General features: G+C 40.9%; 1 protein-coding gene across 8 annotated transcripts in view; it reads left to right on the top strand.

The window, feature by feature from the left end:
• Nucleotides 1-23,268, top strand: part of creb5b (cAMP responsive element binding protein 5b) — a 35,048-nt gene that overhangs the window by 1,262 nt on the left and 10,518 nt on the right. For 7 of the 8 annotated variants that reach the window (XM_005934754.1, XM_005934752.3, XM_005934753.3 and 4 more), the window contains exons 2-7: nt 4,027-4,104; nt 4,427-4,520; nt 6,344-6,465; nt 7,804-7,961; nt 17,611-17,737; nt 19,015-19,125. In XM_005934754.1, coding sequence (XP_005934816.1) covers nt 4,051-4,104; nt 4,427-4,520; nt 6,344-6,465; nt 7,804-7,961; nt 17,611-17,737; nt 19,015-19,125 — 666 coding nt within the window. In that variant the 5' untranslated portion in view covers nt 4,027-4,050. Of the gene's footprint in view, nt 1-4,026; nt 4,105-4,426; nt 4,521-6,343; nt 6,466-7,803; nt 7,962-13,965; nt 14,627-17,610; nt 17,738-19,014; nt 19,126-23,268 lie in introns of those variants that run through there. The other variant, XM_042223816.1, reaches the window with a different exon arrangement.

Raw genomic sequence — 23,268 nt, 5'->3', positions numbered from 1 at the left:
AACTTAGACCAAGTATCATAAGCTATAGTTAATGCATTTAAAGTTACTTGTTTATTCTATAATAGTGTTATTTACTAACCTTCATGGATATATGTTTTTTACATGTTAAGCTGGATTGCAGCAGTAAACTGTTAGTTGCATTTCTTGTGCTTGAGGTACCCCTGGTAATGTCTCTACTAATATAGAAGGTGTGAAAAGGTAGCAAACATAAAGGCAGTCTCAAGTCTGAGCAACAAGTACACCACAGAAGTTAGAGCATTTTATTTTAATACTAGAGCTTTCTTTTCACCTTTACCTGCAAAGTTCTGCAAAGTGAACGCTAAGAATAATACAGTTAGAATAATGTGAGCAGTACTAATCCCATGCTAGACCTCTGAGGGTTCATTTTTTGATTTATGAGTTTATGTTGACTCAGAGACCAGTAATTGAAAGCTTTTGAAGTTTATATTTCAGTCAAACCAGTCTTCTAGTCATGCATTGAGTTTAAGAGCAGAAGTTCAGTGCAGACATTGTCAGAGAGGTCCCGTGTACGTTGTCTCAGGGTTCGCCGTAATCCTTCCTTCAATTTGTACTCTCAAAAGCCCAGGTTATGGCACTGGAGCTGGAGAGTTGAATTGCTGTGCATGTTTGTGCTTGCTTTAACCCCATATGCCTTTGCACCCCAACCCTTCTTTTCCTCACCATATTGTTTAAATTCTAATATGCGTTCTACCTGGAGAGTTCTTCCCAAGTTCCTCTTGAAATCGAATGCCGGACCGTAATCCTTCCCCTCACTCACATCAGGATACAGTTAATGTAAAGTGTAACCAAATTTCCTCTGCTAAATGAAAACATCTATATTAAATGAGAGCCAAGTGCCCTGTCCAAGGAAAGGGCGTTGAATGCTGATAATTTGAAGTGTGAAAGCTATTGGATAATTCGCAGAGGCATTCGCAGAATTAATGGCTGGAAGTTTTATGTATCATATGGTTTGAATTTCCTAGTAAATGTGAGGGAATGATCGAGTCCCGTTTTAGAAACAGGAACAGGAAGGTAAAGGTTTCTGTTTTTTACAGTTATGGAAACAATTTTTCTCTTATTTTTTTAATGCCTTGCTTTAAAGTTTTTATGTTTCAAGAACTGTTTCAAATTCATACTGGCAATCAAGAAGGGAGCTAGTAAACAACAGTTCCAACAAGAGTTGAAACACAACAGCTGATTCATGCTGTTTCATGAACATTTGGGGCCTTTATTTAATACACGAGTGAGTAGCGCCATATCTACAGACACTGTTTTTGTCATCTAGCGCTTAGTTTTATTTAATGATCAGCAGTGTTGGTCGTGTTTGTTGTGTCAAAATAGACCAGGTGAGTTTTTAGGGGCCCTGTTTTAGAGAACTGAACTGGTGATAGAAAGAGAGACCAGGTCTCATTGCTCTCTGACAGTGAGACCCTTTCCAGACCCTGTTCAAGCGGGCTTGGTCATGAAGTACAACTTGTTAGGAAAACAGGACTGCTTAGCATAACACAATATTTGACTGTTTTGACTGCGCTTAAGGAAATAGCCTGTACCTATGAAAAAGACACACATGCACATAGTGTATGAAAGTATTCATGCCTGACACTTGACATGCCGCACTGACTTATTACAGACTTATTACAGAATTACAGATGTGGTGCGGTTCTTGTGAACTGGTAGGAGGGAGAGGTGATAATAATGCAAGCGATAAAAGGAAATGTTTAATGTGCCATTAAATAAAAATGATGTGGTCCAGTATCAGTGTTGTAAATACTGCAGATGTTTTAGTTGTACTGAGAGGACACATGATAAACCACAGACCTATTTGATGATCATCAAACTCTTAGTGTCTTATTAATCCCCCTTCTCTGATTACATTTAAGTTGTGCAATAAAAAGCAGATAAAACTAAGCAGAAAAAGTTTTGTGTCTCATTTTACGTCATAATGCCAAATTTTCTTTATTTAACTGCAATTCTAAGTTATTGTAACATAGAAGAAATAGGTTTCTGTGCAACTATCATGCAGCCAAGACTCATAAGGCTCATAAGGCCAAGAATCATTAAATAATTAAATACAAAATCCATTTCTTATATGGCTAGACACCCCAATGGTCCACATGCGCTTTGTGGGCTTTGCATTGAAACCACACATCAGCCAAGTGTGGTTTCCATGTGTGGGGTGTGAAATAGGGATGCAAGAATGGTTAAGAAATGTTATGTTAAAATAACAACTTGGAAAGTACCAATGCAGCATATATGGGTTTTTTTTATCGGTATGTAATAATTTGTGCCAATGAAAACTACATTAAAATCTTTCAGTTCTCCACAACTTGGTAAATGGCAGCCAGCAAGGCTGATATAAGCCAGTACTGATGTTCCTTATATATAATGGTGCATCCCTGTTTTGCATGTTTTGCATGTTCATGTCCACCTTCACTCTAAAAGACAAATAATCGTACTTACTTAACATCTGGTATGACATCCGTCTAAAAGTGCTTGGCATTTGTGTTATTGAAATGTGATGACTGCTCAGAGGCTCTTTGTTAGTGTTTATTAGAAGAATAGTTTATACTTTTGCACTGTAACAATAATAAGATCTCGAAATACTAAATAAGCTGCGAACCAAGTATGATGTCGCAAAAAAAAGTACAAGGATTGCACAAATAATATTTTTTGCTCAGTAGTTTGCAGACTGTGATGAAAACCGTTTTTCTCTTTTACACAAGTGAGATAAATTTCTGTGTTTAATGTTGTCTAAACACAAAGATCTTAACAAAAATTGTTTCAGTAAAAATGCAAATGCAAGCAAAAATTTAGCTCAGAATCTGACCAAACTTCAAGTATACTGTGTGTGTTGCCTTGGTAAGCTTACAAGTGGTTGGCATCCTGAATATCACTTTAAAAAAAAGTCAAACGTCAAAATAAAATGTAGTAATAATAATAAAAAGATATATTCCTTCCTATTCCTGCCTAAAATAATTTAAAAAAATTATTGGCAGGAACAATAAAGTAAGATGCTGTAAACCTGTGCAATATAAATGTTTGAATGTGTGCGCTCCATCATGTGGATATCATATTTCACATAGGTGTTGTTTAATGCGTTTGATGTTGATCGATATATTTTAAAATCCAACTGTTGTTTCCGTAATTTATTTGAAATGTATGAAAAAATACAGTTGAAAATTTTGACTTCTTTAACTGGTTTTGCCTGATTGGGTTTTTCAAAGTTAAAAGAGGAAAAGGATAAAATTTGAAATAATTTGTAGAGGTTCATTTTTAGTGTTTTTATCTTTTACCATCGCTTGTCCCATTTTGCTTTGAATTCTTAAAGTTAAAATGATATGGGTGCACTGAGAAGTTCCTAAAGTGCACGTTAAAAAAACCTGAGGCCCGCTTACTTTTAAGCTTTAAAACTAACACCAACTAAAGTTCCTTTTCTTCTTTCTATCAAATAAGCTGCACTTTCTGACTGTGCACGGCTGCACAGCCGCTGCTTCCTTTTCTTGTTCTCACTAAAAGATGCATAACCAGCGAATCAATTCATTAAGAAACCGATGACTGTATGGCTGAAACTTAAATGTGGAGCTATTTTTTCCAGATGTAGGTGCCTTTTATTTAAAGTCAATTTTGTCTTACTACATAGCTGCCTTAATAAAAAATATATAAGTACTGAGAAACAGTGTCTATATAGATACATTTGTTCATTTTGTTTATTACCAGCTTTAAAGTGTGTTACAATCTATGTGGTAATGTGCAATAAAAACGTGGATATAAAGAAAATCCATCTATCGAAATATTTAAAAGTTTTCCCAGTGGTTGAGTTTTGCTGAAGTTATTGGACCCAGTGTTTCCACAACCTCAGCCTTGATGTCATTTTAGTGGAGCCCAGATTACTGTAGCGTGAGAAAACTAGTGCAGGTGCAGTAGCAGTTTCATGTCTAGCATGACACGAGCGTATTTTCCCTCGTCTAAGGAAAGCAAAATTATTCAGCTCTCCTCACTGCTTTCTTCTTTTGTCTTTTTCTGTAGTTTTATGAGAAGTTGGCCAGAGTGATGAACTCGGACCAGGAAAGGCCGTTCGTGTGCAACGCTCCTGGCTGTTCTCAGGTGAGACTGTCGTGATAAAACTCAATGCGTACATGTGCATGTGTATATGTATGTCTGCCTGTGATATCAATACACCAAAGAGGGATTCGGAGTAGATTTATCTCTCGCGCATGAGGGAAAAACGCAATACCATGGAAGTGCTTGAAACACAAACTGTGATCGGGTCTAGTGTTAAAATACCTAAAGAAAAAAAAGTTTCTTTTAGGATGTAGTCAAGAATGACTACAATAACAGTGAATGTTATTTTAGGGTAGTGCTTCATTTCTTATCAGTTACTCATACTTGTCTCTTTACATATGTACAATTCCTTTTTTTTCAACAGCGATTCCCCACAGAGGACCATCTAATGATACATCGACACAAACATGAGATGACCCTTAAGTTCCCCTCCATAAAGAACGACAACATGTTATCAGGTGAGTTATGCTCCTTCAATACAGACTACCTCACTATTTGAGCAGGGTTTGAAAGAAACTTGGAGTTTGTTTGCAGCTGTGTCTTTGTGACTCATGCACAGACACACTCGTCTATCATCAGTATGCTTTACAGTGCCTCCAGAAGTTGTTTGCAATAATGTAAATCATATGAGGCATGCTACTCTACAGCTTAGTTTCATTCACACTGAACACTTCAGTAACATATAAAGAAGCTGCCTGACAAAAACTGGACAAATGAGCATTTTATGTGTGAGCTTGTCTTTCCTGTTACTTCATGTGATTTGTGCTTTTCTGTCACTCGGTGCGTCATCATTCTATATATCACGTCGAAAGAAAGGAAGTTTTACAGGGTGTAAAAGCCCAGTTGAGCCGCTGATCTGGACATTAATCTAGAGTTTCAAAAGTCCAGTAAGAGTCAAACCAATAGTAGCGGCCAATCCAATAGTGTAGATCTCTACTCCTTATAACATTCCTAATGCATCAGCCATTGTCTAGTAAAAATTGCTACAGCCAGACTATTCAAGTAGTTTGTTCTTTATTGTTTACACTCGGTAGTCAGTAGGATCAGATTTTCTAAGCCAGGCGTCTTTATCACTTTTCGTCTGAGTTACAACTATGACTACTTTTTGACTGATACACTGAACTCAGGATAAAATAATCAGTGGTTATGCAGCACACAAAGTCACACCTCAGACACACAATGTCACATGCAAAATTGTCTACGCTTAACTTTTAGTACTATAATTCATGACCTAAAGTTGACCTGCTCTATTTGCTTTGCATTGACTCGACTAAAAACGGACATTACTCGGTTTCTTAATAGAGCTTGAGTAATATCGTCAGTCTCTGCAGATCGAAACGGCGCTGTATATTTGCAGAGTAAAACTGTGTTTTGAGTACACACGTCATGACGAAAGTTTGAGTCAATCCTCAGTCTAGCCAGAATGGATAAACACGCCATGGAGTATGCTTTTAGCCTTTGAAACAACTGTGATCCCAAAATCACCTTCAACAGTCTGAAACCCGATCTGCGTGCACCCCCCACAATGTCAAGCTGAATACCACAGCTTGACTGAGCTCGACAAATGAGACCCCACTCTGTAGGTGGGATCTGTACTTTGTCAGCAAAAAACTGGGCTGTCAAAAGTAGTGTCTCTCATCGGCTAAATACAAGTAATGCTTACTTAAAAACACAATGTGCAACAACAGTGTATGTTCATTATTCTTTTTGGATTGGTCTCCATTAGCTTGCTTAGAGTGCATGCTGGTAAAAACTTTGGTTCACATAATTGGACATCATTTTTTTAGAGGAAGGAACAATGAGGCAGAAAATACAAAAAATACAAGACATAAAAATCGGAGAGTACAAGAAGAGTCACAGAATCAAATTAAAAGTTAGCAGTAAAACTATCCAAATTATCAGAATAAAACATGCTGCGCTGTCAAAACAGATTTAAATGCTTTCTCGTGTCTCATTTAACTTCTTGCAGACATGGTTCCTGTTTTAAATACTGTTGTGTGCATATTTGCATTTTGGTTCATTTTGCCTGTGTAAGTTTTTACATTGTATATATGTTTCAGGTATGCAAATGAGAATTAGGCATACATCTTTTACAAAAGCATCACACAATATCACAAAATGGAAAAGGAAAAAGACAAATATGAAATCAACTTTTTCACGAAAACACTACGCTTGCGGATATATTTTGCCATTTGGAACCCCTTAAAACTCTTTTCCCTCTAACTTTTAAAGGTCCACATTCTACTTTTAAACCTGAAAAACATTTTTTCTTCGTTTACAGACCAGACACCCACGCCAACACGTTTTTTAAAGAACTGTGAGGAGGTGGGCTTGTTCAGTGACCTGGACTGCTCAATTGAGCAGGAATTTTGCAAAGCCCAGGAAGAAGAGGACAGTAAACAGGTACTGGAACAAAAAGGAAAAAAAACTCAGACTAAAAAAAACAAAACAAAAAACAGATGAGACCAAAGCCACAGAGGTTAGGTGGTTAAGAGCTCTTATCTGGAGTGATCACATGAGTAATGTCGCTAACAGCGGCTCACACTGCATGAGCTGATAACACATTTTTTTATAGACTGGAAACACATAGACCTCATGCAACCACATTCTGCCCATTTGTTCAAAAATGGATAGCCACAAGTGTTTATTCACCGCTAATATTTTTGCTATATTTTCTCTCTTTTATCCAAACTATATGTTCCCTGTCTAGTTCTCGTGATGCCACTAGTGCCACGCTGCTTTAACCTCATCTGACTTGTCAACAGTGACAGACAGGGCTAGCAGGTGGAGATTTGTCACCCATCACAGATGAGGACAAAAGATATCAGGTTCTCCACCTGCAGCTTCAAACAGATCTTCATCGCTTAGAGAAGGAGTCCTATTTCTCCCAGACAGACAGACCCCTGAGACATCTTTTTCAGCAGTAATCAGGAAAAAATACTGACCAGACAGTCTTGTATGTGAGCAGAGTCACAAACACTGACGTTTGACAAAGAACATGATCATTTATGCATTATACATCTGCCCTGAAGCACCTTGACCTGAAACATGGGTAATAGTCAAATCACCACAAGACAGACTGCTTATCTAAGGTCTGGGAGTGTGTGCAGTCCCTGCTGCAGCTAAGCTGTTGTCTCTGTGGTTTGGCTCTGGAGATCGTGCGTGCTCAGGTCAGCCATGTCTAGGCTGCCCAGCCTGTGTGGTTTATGATGGGAGGCTTTGCCAAGTCAGCAGGAGGCGAGTCAGAGCAAGACTTGCAGGGAGTGTAAAGCACAACAAGATAAGAGTTAAAAATTTGAAACTTTAAGAAAACACCAAGAAGACAGTATGAAATAGTCTTATTTCCATATCCTGCAATATACTATCATAATGGTGAAGATTAAGTAATTGTACTGCAATGCAAAATACTTTATGGCACTGTAAGTGTGTGAGAGATACGTGAGTGTGAGTATTCTATCACTTGCAGCTATTTTAGTATGAATATTCATAATGTGACAGTTAAAAACTGTTGGTAAAATAAAAATAAAGGAAATATGGTCATCAATAAACTCTCAGCTCAGCACAGAAAAGCTTCTAGATGATACCTTACTTAGTTCCTCATTACCCATTCCCACCCACTGAATGTGTGAAGTCCAAGGCCAAATGGTTGAAATGCTTGTGTTGTTTTGCACTTGAAAATGCTCTTTATAGAGTCCTAAACCTCTATACTGTGCTCACTCGCCTCCTCTCTTCTCTTTACAGAACATTTCACTGCATGGCCAAGCAGGCCAAGGCCAGCACCAGCAGTCCCACTCACGAATGGGCAATCATGATACCAGCATAGTGATCCAGCAGGCCCTGCCCTCTCCTCAGTCCAGCTCTGTCATAACTCAGGCTCCATCAACAAATAGACAGATAGGGTAAGCAGACCGCAGTGGCCGAAAGATGTCGTGAAACATCAGCAGCGTAAATACAAGTAACAGGTACAAACAGGTTTTATGAAACTTGCTACTGAGAGAGGCATTTTCTCTTTTCTGTATGACATGAAACAGCAGTTGTTGAGCACTGCTGAGAATTGATGACAGACTGAAAACCGCCTGACAAGCGCAGTGATCTTTGGGGATTCTCTCACCTCAAGTGTGCCCCTGTTATACTGACAGCCTCAGTCTCATCCTGGTCCCTCTGTTTCTGTGCCAGCTGTCATCCCCCCATTGTCTCTGAGGCAATGTCAGTGTTTCATTACATTTGGAGCAGTGTGTGTGGGACTTGCCATTCGTGTTTTGCTGTTCATTCACTGTTGTCCCATAGCAGAGTATGCCAAAGAGGGTCCCAGAGGATAAGATGAAGTCATTGTTGAAGCCTAAGCTGTGACCGCTTTTACACAGGTTTAGCATTTCATGTTCTAAAATAGTTCTTTTCACAGTATGGGAATGGCAGCTGCCTTAGAGCTCTGCTTCTCTGGAACCTTTGCAGATAGAGAAACCATATTAATTACAATGTGTGTGGGTTGCTTCTTTGTGCTTATTACTTGTATATGCACACTGTACGTAATGATTGGGGTATTGCATTGGGTATTGATTGCATACATTTTGCCAACTCTTGCAGGGCTGTCATCTCTTTGAGTGAAAGGTCTTTCCCTCTGCTGCAGTTCTGTCTTAATACGTCAGTGACATAACGGTTATAGGAAACGCACACAAACATTTATGCACCTTTTTTCCCACATGAGGACTCTCCACTGACCTCATTCATTCCTTGTGCTTTAACTTCAGCCACCTTCAAATCTGTGCCAGGGCTTTGTTACTGTAAACCAGGCCTGTGGCAAACTTGTTAGACATTGAGATGGCTCAGAGTTAGGCCAGCCCTGTGTTGAGGCTGTCTTGTGTAGATTTACAGCTTCGGGAGCTAGTGAATATTGGATGGGAGGCCCATCACTAAGTCTGACTGACACCCCATCAGGCTCTTTGTTGAGGACAGGGATGGAATTTCAACCCCTTGGAGGAGCAGCAATCACTGCCAGTAACAGAGACGTTGTCAGGCCTGCTTCACCTGACTTTACCTGTCATTGTAAACTCTTTACCTGACTCACCACTTCACTTCGCAGCCCTTTCTGACCACAGAGCCCTTACCGGTTTGTTGAGAGAGCTGTGTTATTGTTTATTGTCGTAAAATCGCATCACTCAAAATTCAGAGACGATATGCCATGTGGTGGTGGTTGCCAGCCACAGAACTGCACCAAGTTGCCAGCTGCAGTGATCTGTCACACATGATCTGAGGCAACCTCTGAGCAGCAATTGTATGGTCTAAAGTTGCAGATGCGTCACTTGTTTACGAGGATGGCGGAATCCTGAAACACGAATAGGATGGGAATATTCACACAAGAGAAAACTGATCTGGAAATGTTCACATCAGCAGGAAAATGGGCTGAGGAAACCCCTCCACTGAAAAGCAGAACTTCCACAGGAAGCCATTAGGGCTCACCAAAGCCTCTGTGCACAGGGTCTCTCCACAGGAACTTCCTACATAGAGACCATGCTGGACACTTCACAGACTGGTGTACTCAGTCCAACACAGTCCAGATATTAGCCTGTTAATTCATGAGAATTGTAGGCTTCAATATGTTTTGATTTACTGTGCTTTTGTGAACAAGGTCATCATGTAAAACTAGAAGCACAGTTAGGTTCCCGCTATGTAAATCTTTGTGTTTAATTTGAACCATAATAACCTAAGAGACTATTAAAAAATGGTTATCCTTGTCACGACTGGTAAAGGTTGTGTATCTGATCATTGCAGGTCTATAAATCTTTTAGTATCAATACACTTTATGGGGCTCTGTGGTAAATATGTCTCTAAATGAGACAAAATCACCAAACAAAATCAGTTTAATCTCACTTCCATCTGCTTCTTCATTTTGTTCCTCTGCTCTGCTGAGTGCACAGCATGAGCATCCAATGAATTAGGATAACAAGTCATTTTCATTGCTCCACAATGTTTACTAAAGAGCTTTGAGGCTTGGAATCAATTAGGATTGGCTTTCCTCAAGTCCATTTACTTTAGGATTGAGCTGGGCCTGCAGCTGTGAAACCTGAGGACCTCTCTCGCTCTCGCTTTTTCTCTCCTTCCCTCAGCTCTGAGTCCTTAAAGGAGGTCTTGGGGGAGCTGCACTGACACAAACCAGTGTTAAAACCAGGCATAAGAAACAGCCAGCAGATCTTAATGTCACGGCTATCATTATCATACAAAGTGAAGCGGTGTCCAACTGTTCTGAATGCTCTCTGCTTTTCAGTTACAAACATCTGGTGCTGAGTTATGTCAGAGTTAAATGTGTTGGACATTACTAGTCAACCATGTGAGATACAACATTCTGTGAAAACCTCAGCCTTTTCACTTGTAAGTGGAGCTCGCTGGGTGGATGGGTGTGGGCACAAGGCATTAAAAAATGACATTCTTCTATTTTGGCTCCACAAAGGAATTCAGCCTGATTGTTTCCATTACATAGCACAATCAACCTGAATGCATCTGGGCTACGTGAATACAGTACAGATGTGGCAGATTTCATCATCAGTTGCCGATAATTTGATAGTTAAGTACTGCTTTCAACTATTATTTTTTTCGTTAAATGTACAGTACAGATGTCTAAACCTACTAAAGTGTTAAAGACAATATTTGAACTTATGAGATGCAGCCCTCAAAACCACTAACTGCTGATGTCAGGTAGTGTTGGTTTTTCACCATTTAACCAAAAGGTTTTTCAATTTACCTTCAATAATGAAAATAGAACTTTGTCTCATTTTGTTTTTGTACAAATGTGACAATAACCACATTAACTTTAAAGCAGCTCTTTCTATGCGGAGAGTCTATTCGCTTTTCTAGATTGTGGATTTATCTTTAAACCTATACATCTATCATTTGCGGTGTCCCACCCTGGGCGTACTGTGTGCAACTTGTAAGTTTGGCTGTCACATTGTGCACAGGTTTGAAGGAAGTCAATTTGTGGTTGTGTTTCCCATGCTGCTTTAAATGCACAATATTTTTCACACCTTCAGCACCCTTCTACTTGTGGTCCTTGTCTTTGCCTTTAAGGGAAGTAGCAGAAATAGATGTTGGCCTTCATGCCTTCTTAACAGCAAGGTTTCATGCAAAGTGTAGAGTGATATTAACTTCCTGTGTTTTTGCAAAGAGATTTGCTAGTGTGCTGATTGATCATGAAGAACCACTGGGTAGAAGATTTGCTTTTAATAGATTGAATTGTAGCAGTTCAATTTATTAAAATGTATAAGTGTCTGTGACAAAGTACATTTGCATTTCTATTTGATTGCAAAAGCTTGCGATCATCCTGTTAATCCACGATCATTGTCAGATATTATAGCTAGTGAGCACTTATTGAGAACAGATGTTCACGTCTAAACACAATGTGTACATGCTCTTTTACATACAGTGTAATCTGATACTCACTACTTCATCAATTGTTTAAAATAGCACCGCTGACCTACTATACTGAATTAATATTGATACAGCGGTGCCGATAGGTGGTTCATGATACACACTGCATATCGTATAGATTGCATAATAAGTCTTTCCATGCCTGTAATAACCCAGTGGTGCTGCCTTCTAAGTGCACTGCACTGGTGCATGAGCATAGAGAGAAAGGATGTTATGGGCTGTTTATGGATAAAGTTTGACCTCATGAACTTTACAATTTAAACAAGATGTCTTTTATTATTGTTTATGATTAGATAGCATTCACAAAGTTGTGATAAGGAGGGAGGTCCGTCCTGAGTATACGAGTGTGTGACCTCTACAGAAAGCTTAAGTTGCCCCCGTGCTCGAACTTGTTAGTTCTCCGCAAAAAAAAAAGTGGCTATTGGCTCCGCATAAATTGTAGAGCTAATCCAAATAGAAAGGAAGGAGGTAGACAGAAGAGAAAACTGGTAAGCACGGTACAGACGAATAAAGCTCAAACTATGTAATCAATTAAAAAAATAGTGAAAAGACAAAAAGAAAGAGAGAGAAAGCAGGATGTACATCTGACCTGAATTAAGATGAGCTCATTGTGTACTGCACTGGGTTTAATAGTGCGTTTTTAGAGGAACGCCCAGACTCTGTTCCCTCTCATTCCAGTGGGTCTGTGTCATCCCTGCCCTGGGGCCACCACACATGCAGGCTCCTGCACAAGCAACTCACACACAGGGATGTGCCTCAGAGCTCTGGGGAGCACAGGGATCACAATGTAGGGAAGTGTGGAAAAGAGGGATCAGAGGTGGACAGAGTAGGGGAAGAATGGGATCAGAGGTGGATGGAGGAGCGGAAGAAGGTATTAGGAGGTATAGATGGCGGAGAGGAAATGACAGTTCCTGGGGGTAAAGGAGAGAGAGTGAAGAGTGGCATCAGATGGTGAGGACATGGATTTTGCTGGATGGTGTGTACAGAATTAGAGGAAAAGATAGAAGCATGAAGAACATGGCATCAGAACAACGTGGGTGTGGGAAAAATGTATGGAGATTCTGAAAGAGAAGGGAAGATGGAAAGCTGAATGAGAGATGAGACTGACAGAAGACAGGAATCAGGTGGCAGGGTGACAGGAGCCTAGGTTGGCTTTACAGCAGAGACATAAACATGTTAATAAATAGTGAAGTTTTAGTAGATGAAAAGGGAAAAAGATGAAGTATCTCTGAAAGTGAAAGGGTCTGTTTATGTCAAATGTTACAGCACTAGTCAGGTGCTGCTGACAGATCCCAGGGTAGCTTGTAACAAGATGACTCATTAGCTGCTGAAGAGTTTTTCCGATTCACCGCCGATATGAATGGACTGACATGCTTTCGTTAAAATGAAAGCCAACCCATCTTTGCTTTCCTCAGCCAAGAGCATCTGATGATTCAAAACAGTATCATATTTGGTGAATAAATACCGCAACACTTACACTAATTTGCTCCAGAGTGTCACTCCCCACCATTCCTAAACTGTGCTTTGGCATGCCTTAACTCAGCTTGAGGCACCCTAATGTGAGGACACCCCAGCCCAGATCCATTCCAGTGAAGCACCCTCCCAGCATCCATCCCTTCTCTGGAGCGCTAATAAAAGTCAGCCTGTGTCGTAACCCATTATAGCTGATTTATTTGATCAGATTCGTATTATTTCCTCAGTCCAAACCCCATGGCACTCTCCTCCCACCAGTGATTAAAGGCAGTAAATCAGGGGCAGGTCCTGTGTAGTGTTTACTCAGAGAGCCAGGCAGCTGCAAGCTGTTTGAGGCCCTTGTTTCTCCCGGTATTTACCTCCGTTCCCATGGTGACTGCACCACCATCTCCCAAACGTCTGGAACTTGGCCCTAGGCTGTTTTGGTTACGTTCAAAAGTTTTTAGCTGCTGTGTCTACCCAGAGCTTGCAGTGACTTCACCCAGCGAGGAGTGAGTACAGTGATGCTGGACTGAGTTGAGGAGGGAAAGAGAGGGAAAAGTGAGAGGAGGATGGGAGGGAGGGACAAAATCTGGGGGTAGGCAGGCACAGGGTGGGGGGAGGGCGAAAAACCAAGAGCATTACATCATTGCTGGAGCCGAGTCAGAAAGGGAAGGATATGAGTCAGTGGACTCTCTCTCTCTCTCTCTCTGTTGGATGACAGCCAACCCCCTTGTGTATAAGTCCCCAGTACTTGAGTTGGAGTTGGGACTGTTGGGATTGGGACAGTAAAGCACAGTGTGTCTACAAAATTTGTAGATTACACACAGTAGATCAGGGGGACGTGGGTTTAGGCGTGGACACCATGAGGGGTCCGTGGTGGAAAGAAATATCATAATGATGTGGACAATTAGAAATAAGAGAGCACAAGAAAAAGTAAAAAAGGCATAAGGAGGGATGAAAGTCTACTAATGATGTCATGGTGGAGTGAAGATGGGTGGGTTTGGGCGGCGGCGGCGGTTCTTGGGCGGGGATTGTGGAGGAGAGCTGGGCTGAGAGCGAAGCACTCAGTAATGTGAGAGCGCAGGGTCAGAACTGCAGAGTGTCTACCTGCTCTCCCCTGGGGCCCACAGCCCAGGCTATTATCAGTCCCCTCAGTGGAGCCGAGCCTGTCATTATTCACTCACACACACACACACACACACACACGCACACACACACACACAGACACATGCATATGTTCACACGCAGCTTAATGAACAGTCACACACTCACATATGCACTTATTCACATATAAACACTTTGAGCAGGAGGATGTAAATACACAAAGCAGGAGGGAGCATGAAATATAGAAAGTTTCTTGTTTAACTCTTTATACTGTATTTGATTAGTGCCTTACTGACGGTGTACGATAGTGCTATATTAAAATGCATTATTTTGTAGAGTATAGTATTTATCAGAGTGAAAAAAAGAATAAATGGTTTAGTCTGTAAAACGCACAGGAAAAGGAAAGAGTGACACAATACTACATATTAAGAGTTCATCAGAAGCAGGAAATCTTTCATTTTAAGTTGCTGGAAAAAGCTAGAAAAACAAGTTCAGCCCTTTTTCAGAACTGTTGCTGAGGCGCTTTACAGTGTGGTTCTGACACTGTAATGCATAAGAAACGTTGCCATTGTGTTCACTTCAACAAGTAAGTTATATTTGTTTCTTCTAGATTTTTGGATTCACCGTTAGTGACTTTTTGCCGGCTGTCTGCAATGTCTTTATTTATCAGCAGAGTCAGCACAAAGCTCGGGTTAATCCCTTGAGGAAGTGCTGTCAGATGTTAGTGTTGTTTTTTTCTTCCCAGTGGACAAGCAGGTTGTGTTTTGGTGAATGTGGTCGTGATGGACAGAGCGTTCGTCTAACAGACAGGTGCAGAAGTTACAGTCTTCAAAAGGAGCCTTTATTCTCTGTGTCACAGAGCCTGTGTGTCTGTGTGTTTTTTTAATGTTGTTGTTTATTATGTGGCTGCCAGGATTAAGGATGAAGTATGACTGAAATAGGGCTAATTAATAAAAAAATAAACGTATAAAGCTTATCCTTCTTACAAAATACTGTTTGTTTAAATTAGTAGAATAGCACACATGATACATGTGGGAAACGAAAGCAAATACTGTGACAGTTTTAGAACAAAAATACTTTAAATGAGCCAGTTTTGTTTAGCTAATTGACACATCATAATGAGATACAGACGTGCTTCAAGTTAACATTCGTTTTTACTTCAGTGTGTTGCAAAAATCTGTTGAGAAAACTTCAGTCTGCGTCTGAATGAAAAATCGAGTCATCACGTAGTTATGAAAAAATGATGTAGTCTTCATCTACATAATCAACAGCATGTACCAGCATGCGACTGTTCATCCTTCTGAATGCTGGCAAAGTCTAAACACTGAGGGAAACTGTTGATGCAGCTACACTGCATACCTCATTGTACTTTCATGAGTTTTCCCATGTGGAAATGTTTGAATTCGCTGTGTTGCTCAGATGTCATACGCGCTGTTAAATGAGTGTGATTGTGATAAATTGGGATGTTATACTGGCATGACACATCGTCAGGATGGTAATAGTCCTGTGTGTGTGTGCAGCAATCTAAAATGTCTGGAGCATAAATGCACATATTTAGGTCTGGAAAAATACAGGTATTTATTCAGGTGGTGGAACGTTTGCCCTGTTACCCCCCTCCATTAGGCCATCACTCCTTCACCACTCACTATTACCGTAATCCAGGCTGTGATGTGGTGAATTGATTATGTTAACCCGTTGAACACAGCTAACCTAAATGCTTCTTGTTTGCTTGGAGGAAATGGAGCTTAAATAGCTGGTGAGTGGCAGCGCTGATTGTGGCGATACAGATAACTGGAGATTTATTGATTCTTCTGATGCAAGTTGTTGAAGAATCGTGCAGTGAATGCTGCTTTTAGATGTGAGGACTGAATAATTGCTGCATTCATGCGGGTGTTGCAGCACCTTGCAGCTGGGAATTGTTGTTCTTAGAAGCAGGGATTTGGTGACAGTTGTATAAATGATGTCACCGAGCGCAGATGTATTGGTCTGGGTATTTGTATGGCCAAGGCCTTGAGCCAGTGACTGAGACAGGACTGCTGTCAATAGTTTAAGCTTAGCCTGGGCCCTCTGTACATGTGATTTATTGATGTGGCCGTGAGTGTGGATAAGCCCGTTGGTCCGCCTGCTCTTGTGGTCACTGAAAGAGATTTTCCCCACAGGGCTTCCATTGCTTTAGCAGTTTCTAAATATGATTCTCATCATGCTCATCTCATGTGGTTGTTATGACAAATATTAGTCATTTATCATCACCAAAATCATTATTCATCCATTGTTTTTGGATATACTTTACAAAAGTAAAGTATATCCAAAAACTCATGAGATGATTGAAGTGCAGCATGCGCACAGGCTCACTAATGTTTTTTTTTTTTTTGGGGGGGGGGGTGGTGGTTCTGTTCTGAGTTTGTGGCTGTAGAAAGAAGAGCGAACTAAAAAAGAACGAGCTTGCGGAAAGCATTTTCTCTGAAAATGTTAAATTTACTTTAACATGTACGAATAGATTTCCTTAGCCGCCCCACTTTGTAGAATTACGATAATACAATAGTTTTTTTTTAGCGTGCGTGCTTTCAGCTCAGGGCTTTCCGAGAACATGGGGCAGCAGCCAACTTGCATGTTTGGAAAGTGATTACACTTTTAACCAGAAACACGAAAAATGAAAGCAATTCATTGCATTCAGAGACTCTGAATCTTTTGATATAAGCACCAACATTTCTCTCAGTATCTATGACAGAATCAGCCCCTTTAGTCTAAAAGGAAACACTTGATGAAGTTTTTTCTTTATTATTGTCAACGGAGCCACAGACCCTTAGTTTTTATAAGCACATCAGTGAGTCACATCAGGTGACAGCAAAATACCTAATCCTCCAAACTGCGATTGACAGAAGTCCCCTATATTTTTTATATTATTATCATGTTATGAAGTAATGTAATATATAATGTAATATATAGTAATATTCGTGCTCTGTTTTTGATGTTCCTGTCTTCAGAGTGAATGAGCTTCAAACCAGAGGGCTAGAATTGAGTATAAAAGTTAGACATGATCACCAACTATATCAGTGGGTAATCAAATTCCCTTTAGCAACTGTAGTTTTTAAACATACAATTTTTAAACTCACAAAGGTGACTTAAGCTAAGCTTGTCGTGCATTTTTTCACTTGCCTTCTTTCATGCCTTTGTATATTATAGTAATAATTTATTTCAGCACTTAATTTGTAGGAAATATAAAAACAGTGAGTCATTTATATCACACTATAATGTATAATACAATTATTCATACTCTGAAAGTACAGAAAGATAAAATTAACTGAGAATTAAACTTTTTTGTGTGTGTAAAAAAAAAAGAAGAAATTAGTAAATGTCCATTAATATACTAAAAAGGGATGTTACACTATATTATCACTTCTTTCTTCAATATATGCTTATACATTAATTTTGTGCTTATTAGGACACGTTAAAAACTAGCACTAAATTTCATGCTGGATTTGGTGCTGGTGTATGAAACAACAAAGAATAATATTCTTAGATTGTGTGTAGCAGGACAAACCCTTAAGTTCCTTGTCTGTGTCCTTTTAGGCCCGTCCCCGGCTCGCTGTCCTCACTACTGCACCTACGAAACAGACAGAGGCAGCCTCTGCCAGCCTCCATGCCTGGAACTCTGCCAGACCCGACCATGCCCGGCTCCTCTGCTGTGTTGATGCCTGTGAGTACCACAACAGATTACAGAGCATATTCACTTACAGCGGCGCTCACGCATGCAGAAGTAGACTCGTTTACTCCTGTGATGACAGTGCACTGTACATTCAGACTGAACATAAGCTGTGTTGGTGTTGCTGTGCAGTTTCGACTCTTCCTGCAGAAATGAATGGTTTTTTCCTGTGAGTTCAAAATGTAAATTTTCACTACAATTAAGCCAATTAAATTCAGAACAATCACATTGTGTAACAGGAAATGATAACAACATAGCGAAAGGCCCTCATGTCAGGATTGCAATGATACAACATATGTTCCGTTTGTAACATAAGACGGCTCAGTTTTATGGTGTGGAAAAATCCTTCCCATGTTTATTAAATTAAGGGCTAAGCGATTTTTGGGAAGATTGACGGTTCAGGAAAGGGGTGCACGTTTGGGTGATATTTTTACACAAAACACACTTACTGCAATTAAGATTGTGTGTCAGGTTCTAGACCCAAATCTCTGTGGACCAGGGGAAGGGGAGGGCAAGGAAAAGGTCCAGGCAGGGGTGGGGGTGAGAGGGCCCATGCCTCATGGAGAGCACCGCAAACTTCACCAAAACTTCAGCAGCTAAGAGGCCGCAACACCTTACACGCACACATGCATGTAGATGTTCAAGCAAACATATCTTCTTTCCTGTTTGCACCACACGGTGAACACGGGTCACCTTTCACCACATGTCATGTGAATTCTTCACATTCAGGTCTCAGCTATGACACATAACGACCAGACTAGAATCAATCAGAGACAGGTAGTGAGCGCATACACACAAAGACAGATGGTTAAAAATTTGTAGAGCTAACTAACCTATGTCTTTATTGAAACATCCTGCAACTAGACGACTTTGATGTTAGTCTGACAGATACTCACCAAACTGCTGTTAGAAACTCTCTCACACACACACACACACACACCCCAGTTGCCCAGCTTCCTGTGTTAAGTCCCTGCATGCTGGCTTCCTGTTTTGGGTCAGCTCCAGTTATCATCACACAGAGCTGTGCACAGGGCAGCCTGTCATGTGAAATCAGGCTCTCATGCGTTCTCATCTCATGCTCCATAACCTCAAAGGATAGGTCTCACACTTAAAATGCTTAAAGGTTTTTGGTGCATACCTGTGAGAAAGCAGTGATTGCATCTCTGAAAAATCACCACTCTTAGCATAAATAGTACAGCATGATTGATATGTGTTTAAATAAAGCCCTGTTTACACTTGCGTGATTGTTATTGTATTGTTGTAATCTTCAGATGGAGAGACAAATGTCCATGGGCTCCAATATGATGGGCATGCAAAGCCCCGCCCACAGCAGCTCCTGCTCCTCCACTCACATTCCCTCCATGCACTCAGAGGCCAAACTGGTGAGTATATGCAAGCATTCACATGCATACATACACTTTTATGCCTGCACACACACACAAACACACACACACACACACACACACACACACACACACACACACAAGCTGAAAAGTGTTGCAACCTTCTTTTCCACTGGGCTCTGCCAGCAAGGCTGCACTCTTAGGCCTGTGTGGATTTCATCATTTGGTGTGTAATCAAAGCTGTGTCTGAACCTGCCAGTGCAGTACCGGAGACTCTGGCTGGAATAAAGGGCCCTTTATGTGGTTGTGGCTCGGCTGCCCACCAACTGCCTGATGTATATCTTAATGTACAGAACATGTTCTGTAGGTCCTGCAACTTGTTAGCACTAGTTTAACACAGCAGGGAAAAAAATCAAATGACCTCATCCTTTCACAAAGCATTTAGTTGTAGAAGTTGGAATAATATGTAGGCACAGGTTTTGAGAGTTAAAGAAGGACTGGCAGAAGAAAAAGCTCAAAAAGAAAAGATTCTTTGCACTGTTCTTGATTTTGAATGCCAGTACTGCTGCAACACTTGTGCTGGTTCATGACAGTGCACCTCTGATTAATGAAAAATAGCTAAAAAGTTACATTTAAGGTGATATGAATTGATTAATGCTGTAGCAACGTGACCAACTGCCAACCTTTGTTTTAAAAATAAATAACTGGAGTGTCATGACATGGATATCGAGAAAAAAGAAATTATAAACCATAATGAAAAGAGTTGGCTGCTCTTTGTGTTTGGAAAGGTTCATAGATAGCTGGGTTTACTGGAGAGAAACATCCTGGAGAGGCAAAGACACACACATAGACAGAGAGAGAGGGAGAGAGAGAGGGGTAGCAGAGGTCATTAGAAGAGTTATTGGTCTGATAGAGGAGAGCGGGAGCAGTCCCAGGGCATTTAATTCTCCCTCTTCCTCCCGTTCTCTCAAGATTGATCGCCTTTGTAGTCTTTTGAATCTCTTCAACTGTTCCTATGGTAACACACTAGGGTAACACAATATTAGTGTATTAGGCTTATCTCTCCCCTGGCCATCATCCAGACATGTCTTACTCTTTTTTTTCTCCTCCTATCTGTGTAATTGAATTGTAAATGCTCTGTTAGGCCTCCTATAAACATATGCAGTCACTAAATGGCTGCAGGCCCCCTAACCATGCAACTTTCTGGTTAGTTGGCCATTCGGGCACGAGGCACAGCAACCCAATGTGTATCAATTGAGATTCTGCTCCCTGATGTCTGAACACAACTGATGGAATTTTGTGATTGTGGACAGAAAGTGAGAGACTAATTGTGTTATCCCGGTGCGATCTCCAGCGTGGGTTTCATAAGCATAGACGGGGTCTCTAATGTCTCCAATATCCTCGCCCGGGCCTGGTCGATAAATACGGCCTCGCTATCGGATAACTGGGCCATGATCAGGCCCATGTGTCCCCTGCGACGATCTCAATCCGGCTCTAATCGCATTACCCTGACCATGTTGACTTTCCGCCAATGGGAAATCTTCGCACTGTAACCCCACACCTCGGAGGAACGGATCTGGATGCACTCTTTGTGCTCAGCGTTTACATTGTGAGAGCAGAAGAGGGGATTGAGTGGGACTTTGATAGACATGAAGGAAACGGACAGACAGGCAGAATAGGCAATAGAATTAAAAGGCGAGAAGCAATATTGATATACTGCAAGATCAAACAATGAATAAGAAGGGAGAAAATAGAAGACTTCTTAGGGAAAAGTAGAACCAGTTTCCTTTGTCTTTTCATGTTTGTGCATGCATGTATGGCCATATGGGTGAGCTTGCTGCTGTTTGATATTTTGTGGTAACTGGAGGCATCGGTAGCAGGATTATCCCTCCCCTGTCAGAGAAAGCATGCCCTGAGCCTGGGCTAATGAAGGCTAATTGATTTTGTGGTGGGCCAGAGCAGTAGGGAGGCCTGTCTCTGGTGTAAATAGTTAATGAGCCAAAGGACTGCTGTGGCCCCTTGGGGACTCATATCTTGCTCTAAGCTCTCTGTTTGTGCTCTCTGGGCTAAAGACTGTATCTGCATCAGTGCCCATCTTTGTTCTTCTGATTTTCTACTTAAGTGCCATCATTTAAGTGGTATAGCAAAGCTTGATGGTGGAATAATTGATATGTTTTTTTTTTCTTAATGCTTTTAGTTTGTTGCCTGGGAGGGTTGCTGGGATTGGAATGTTTTATTAGTTTTAGCTCAAGTGTTTTTTTCCCCATTCTTGTTGTGAGGGACTGGGTGCTCTTGGTGCCGGGTGTGGTTGAATTCTGCTCTGTTGTGGTCTGGGGAATTGAATAGTGAGTGTTGTGTGCTGGAGCTTGTGGGATAGTTGACCCTCGCAGCGTGGAGGAAACGCAGTACAGAGGAGGCCAAGTTCCACAGCATGCCGGCCAAAGCATTACATCACCACTCCTTACGAGCGCACGCACACACACATATATGCACCGCGCGTGGACCAGCACTGTGTCATCTTGCTTGTACAAATAGCTGCAAAATCATGCACACACGTGCACCCACACATGCATGTACAGGCAGCCAAGACTACTTGAAAAACGACTGACAGATGAGATGCACACACAGAATACATGCATGCCTATAAAGGAAAACTGTAAAACATTTCTGAATACTTGTACTGTTTTCTACTCCCCACACCTACACCCCCAACCCACCCCAACCCTCACACACCACAGACTCCCTATGCTTAAATTTTGATATTTTTGTTCATGCAATGAAAGGTAATTGCTATCATTTTTCATCTGTAACAAGAAAAACCCAAACAAGCCCTTATCAAATTTCCCCTAAAAACAAACTCGAGTCTATGAATGTGGTGCATGGCTCATGTCAGTGGCACTGTTTTCAGCATGGTGCACTTTGGCATTGTTTTATTGTGTCTTTTAACTGAGTCCCATGCTTTCCACACATCCTGACTGCTTGCTAATTTCAGAAAGAGGGGCCTTGAAAGGGCTTTGTGCTGGTGTATGAAAATGTGTTATTTATTATCTCCCAATTATCTATTGTTTATATTGTTACTAAGGACAATAAATTTGTCACTAAGCATCGGGCTAGGTGCTGAGATTTTTATGTGGTAAACAATACTATATGTTCTTTCACTGCAGCCTGCTTGGCTGTGGAGCTGGCACTAGATTGGTGGATGACATAATTCCTGGCATGCTCTAAATATGCTCCTTTTTACTTGAAGGGGGGGAGGGGGGGCAAGCAGTGCTTCTCTTAAAGGAACATTTCATAGCACACAGGAGGGCCAATAATCAAAGTATTCCACGTGCACTGATGTTGAGTTTTCATTTCACTTGCACAAACCTTGCTGTTAGTTCTTCAGGGTAACTCTTTCGTACATGTTCACTGTTTAGCGAAATGCTTGATCTTTAATCCTGATAATCCAAATACTAGTTGCAATTCAGTAACTGCACTAAACTGCACCTATTTTGCTCACAAATTCCAAAAAAGTGAGGCAGCTGCAGATGTTACAGTTTTCATCTCTGCCATGTCATGATTGATGAAATGATTACCTTAGTATAAAATCATTTGCAAGCAGTTAAACCATTAGCATAAACTGTAACTCTGTTATGTGTTCCATTCATTTTCTTTCACCATAGTAGGGGAGCACCTCTGGCAAATTCTCTTGTTGTGAGGAGGAGGAGGAGCAGTACACACAATGAGAGTCTAACTACAGGTTTTGTAAGCAACATCTGTATGAATGGTGGCATTGTCGGGGTATGATGTCACTGAGCAGAGACGCTGAGCTAAGAGCACAGCTGAATCTGCAGACTGCTTGCGTTAACTCTAGCTTGTATGTACATTGTGTGTGTTTGTATGCATGGTCATGATTGTGTGTGTAAATGCCTCTTTTTTTCACTGCACTGGCACCCCGTCTGGTACTCATTGTCCTTGGAGCCAAAACACATCTGTGGACAAAGTGGGCTAAAACAAACCATGAAGTCAGAGTTTGCATATGGTTTGTGATACAGATCAGTTATATGCATATGTGTGGTTAGTTAAGTAAACGTGGAAGATGTGCAGTCAACTAGTGACAGGGTACAAAGGACACATAGAGAGAAGGTTAAATACTTTGGATGCAGCAGAAGTTTATATGACTAGTGGTGGTGGTGGTGGTGG

This window comes from Haplochromis burtoni, unplaced genomic scaffold (assembly GCF_018398535.1).
Source record: "Haplochromis burtoni strain Fernald_Lab_line unplaced genomic scaffold, NCSU_Asbu1 Contig_120, whole genome shotgun sequence".
In the NCBI taxonomy this organism is placed as follows: Eukaryota; Metazoa; Chordata; class Actinopteri; order Cichliformes; family Cichlidae; genus Haplochromis; species Haplochromis burtoni.
The sequence above is the reverse complement of the archived record's forward strand: the minus strand, read 5'-3'. Positions and strand labels throughout refer to the sequence as shown.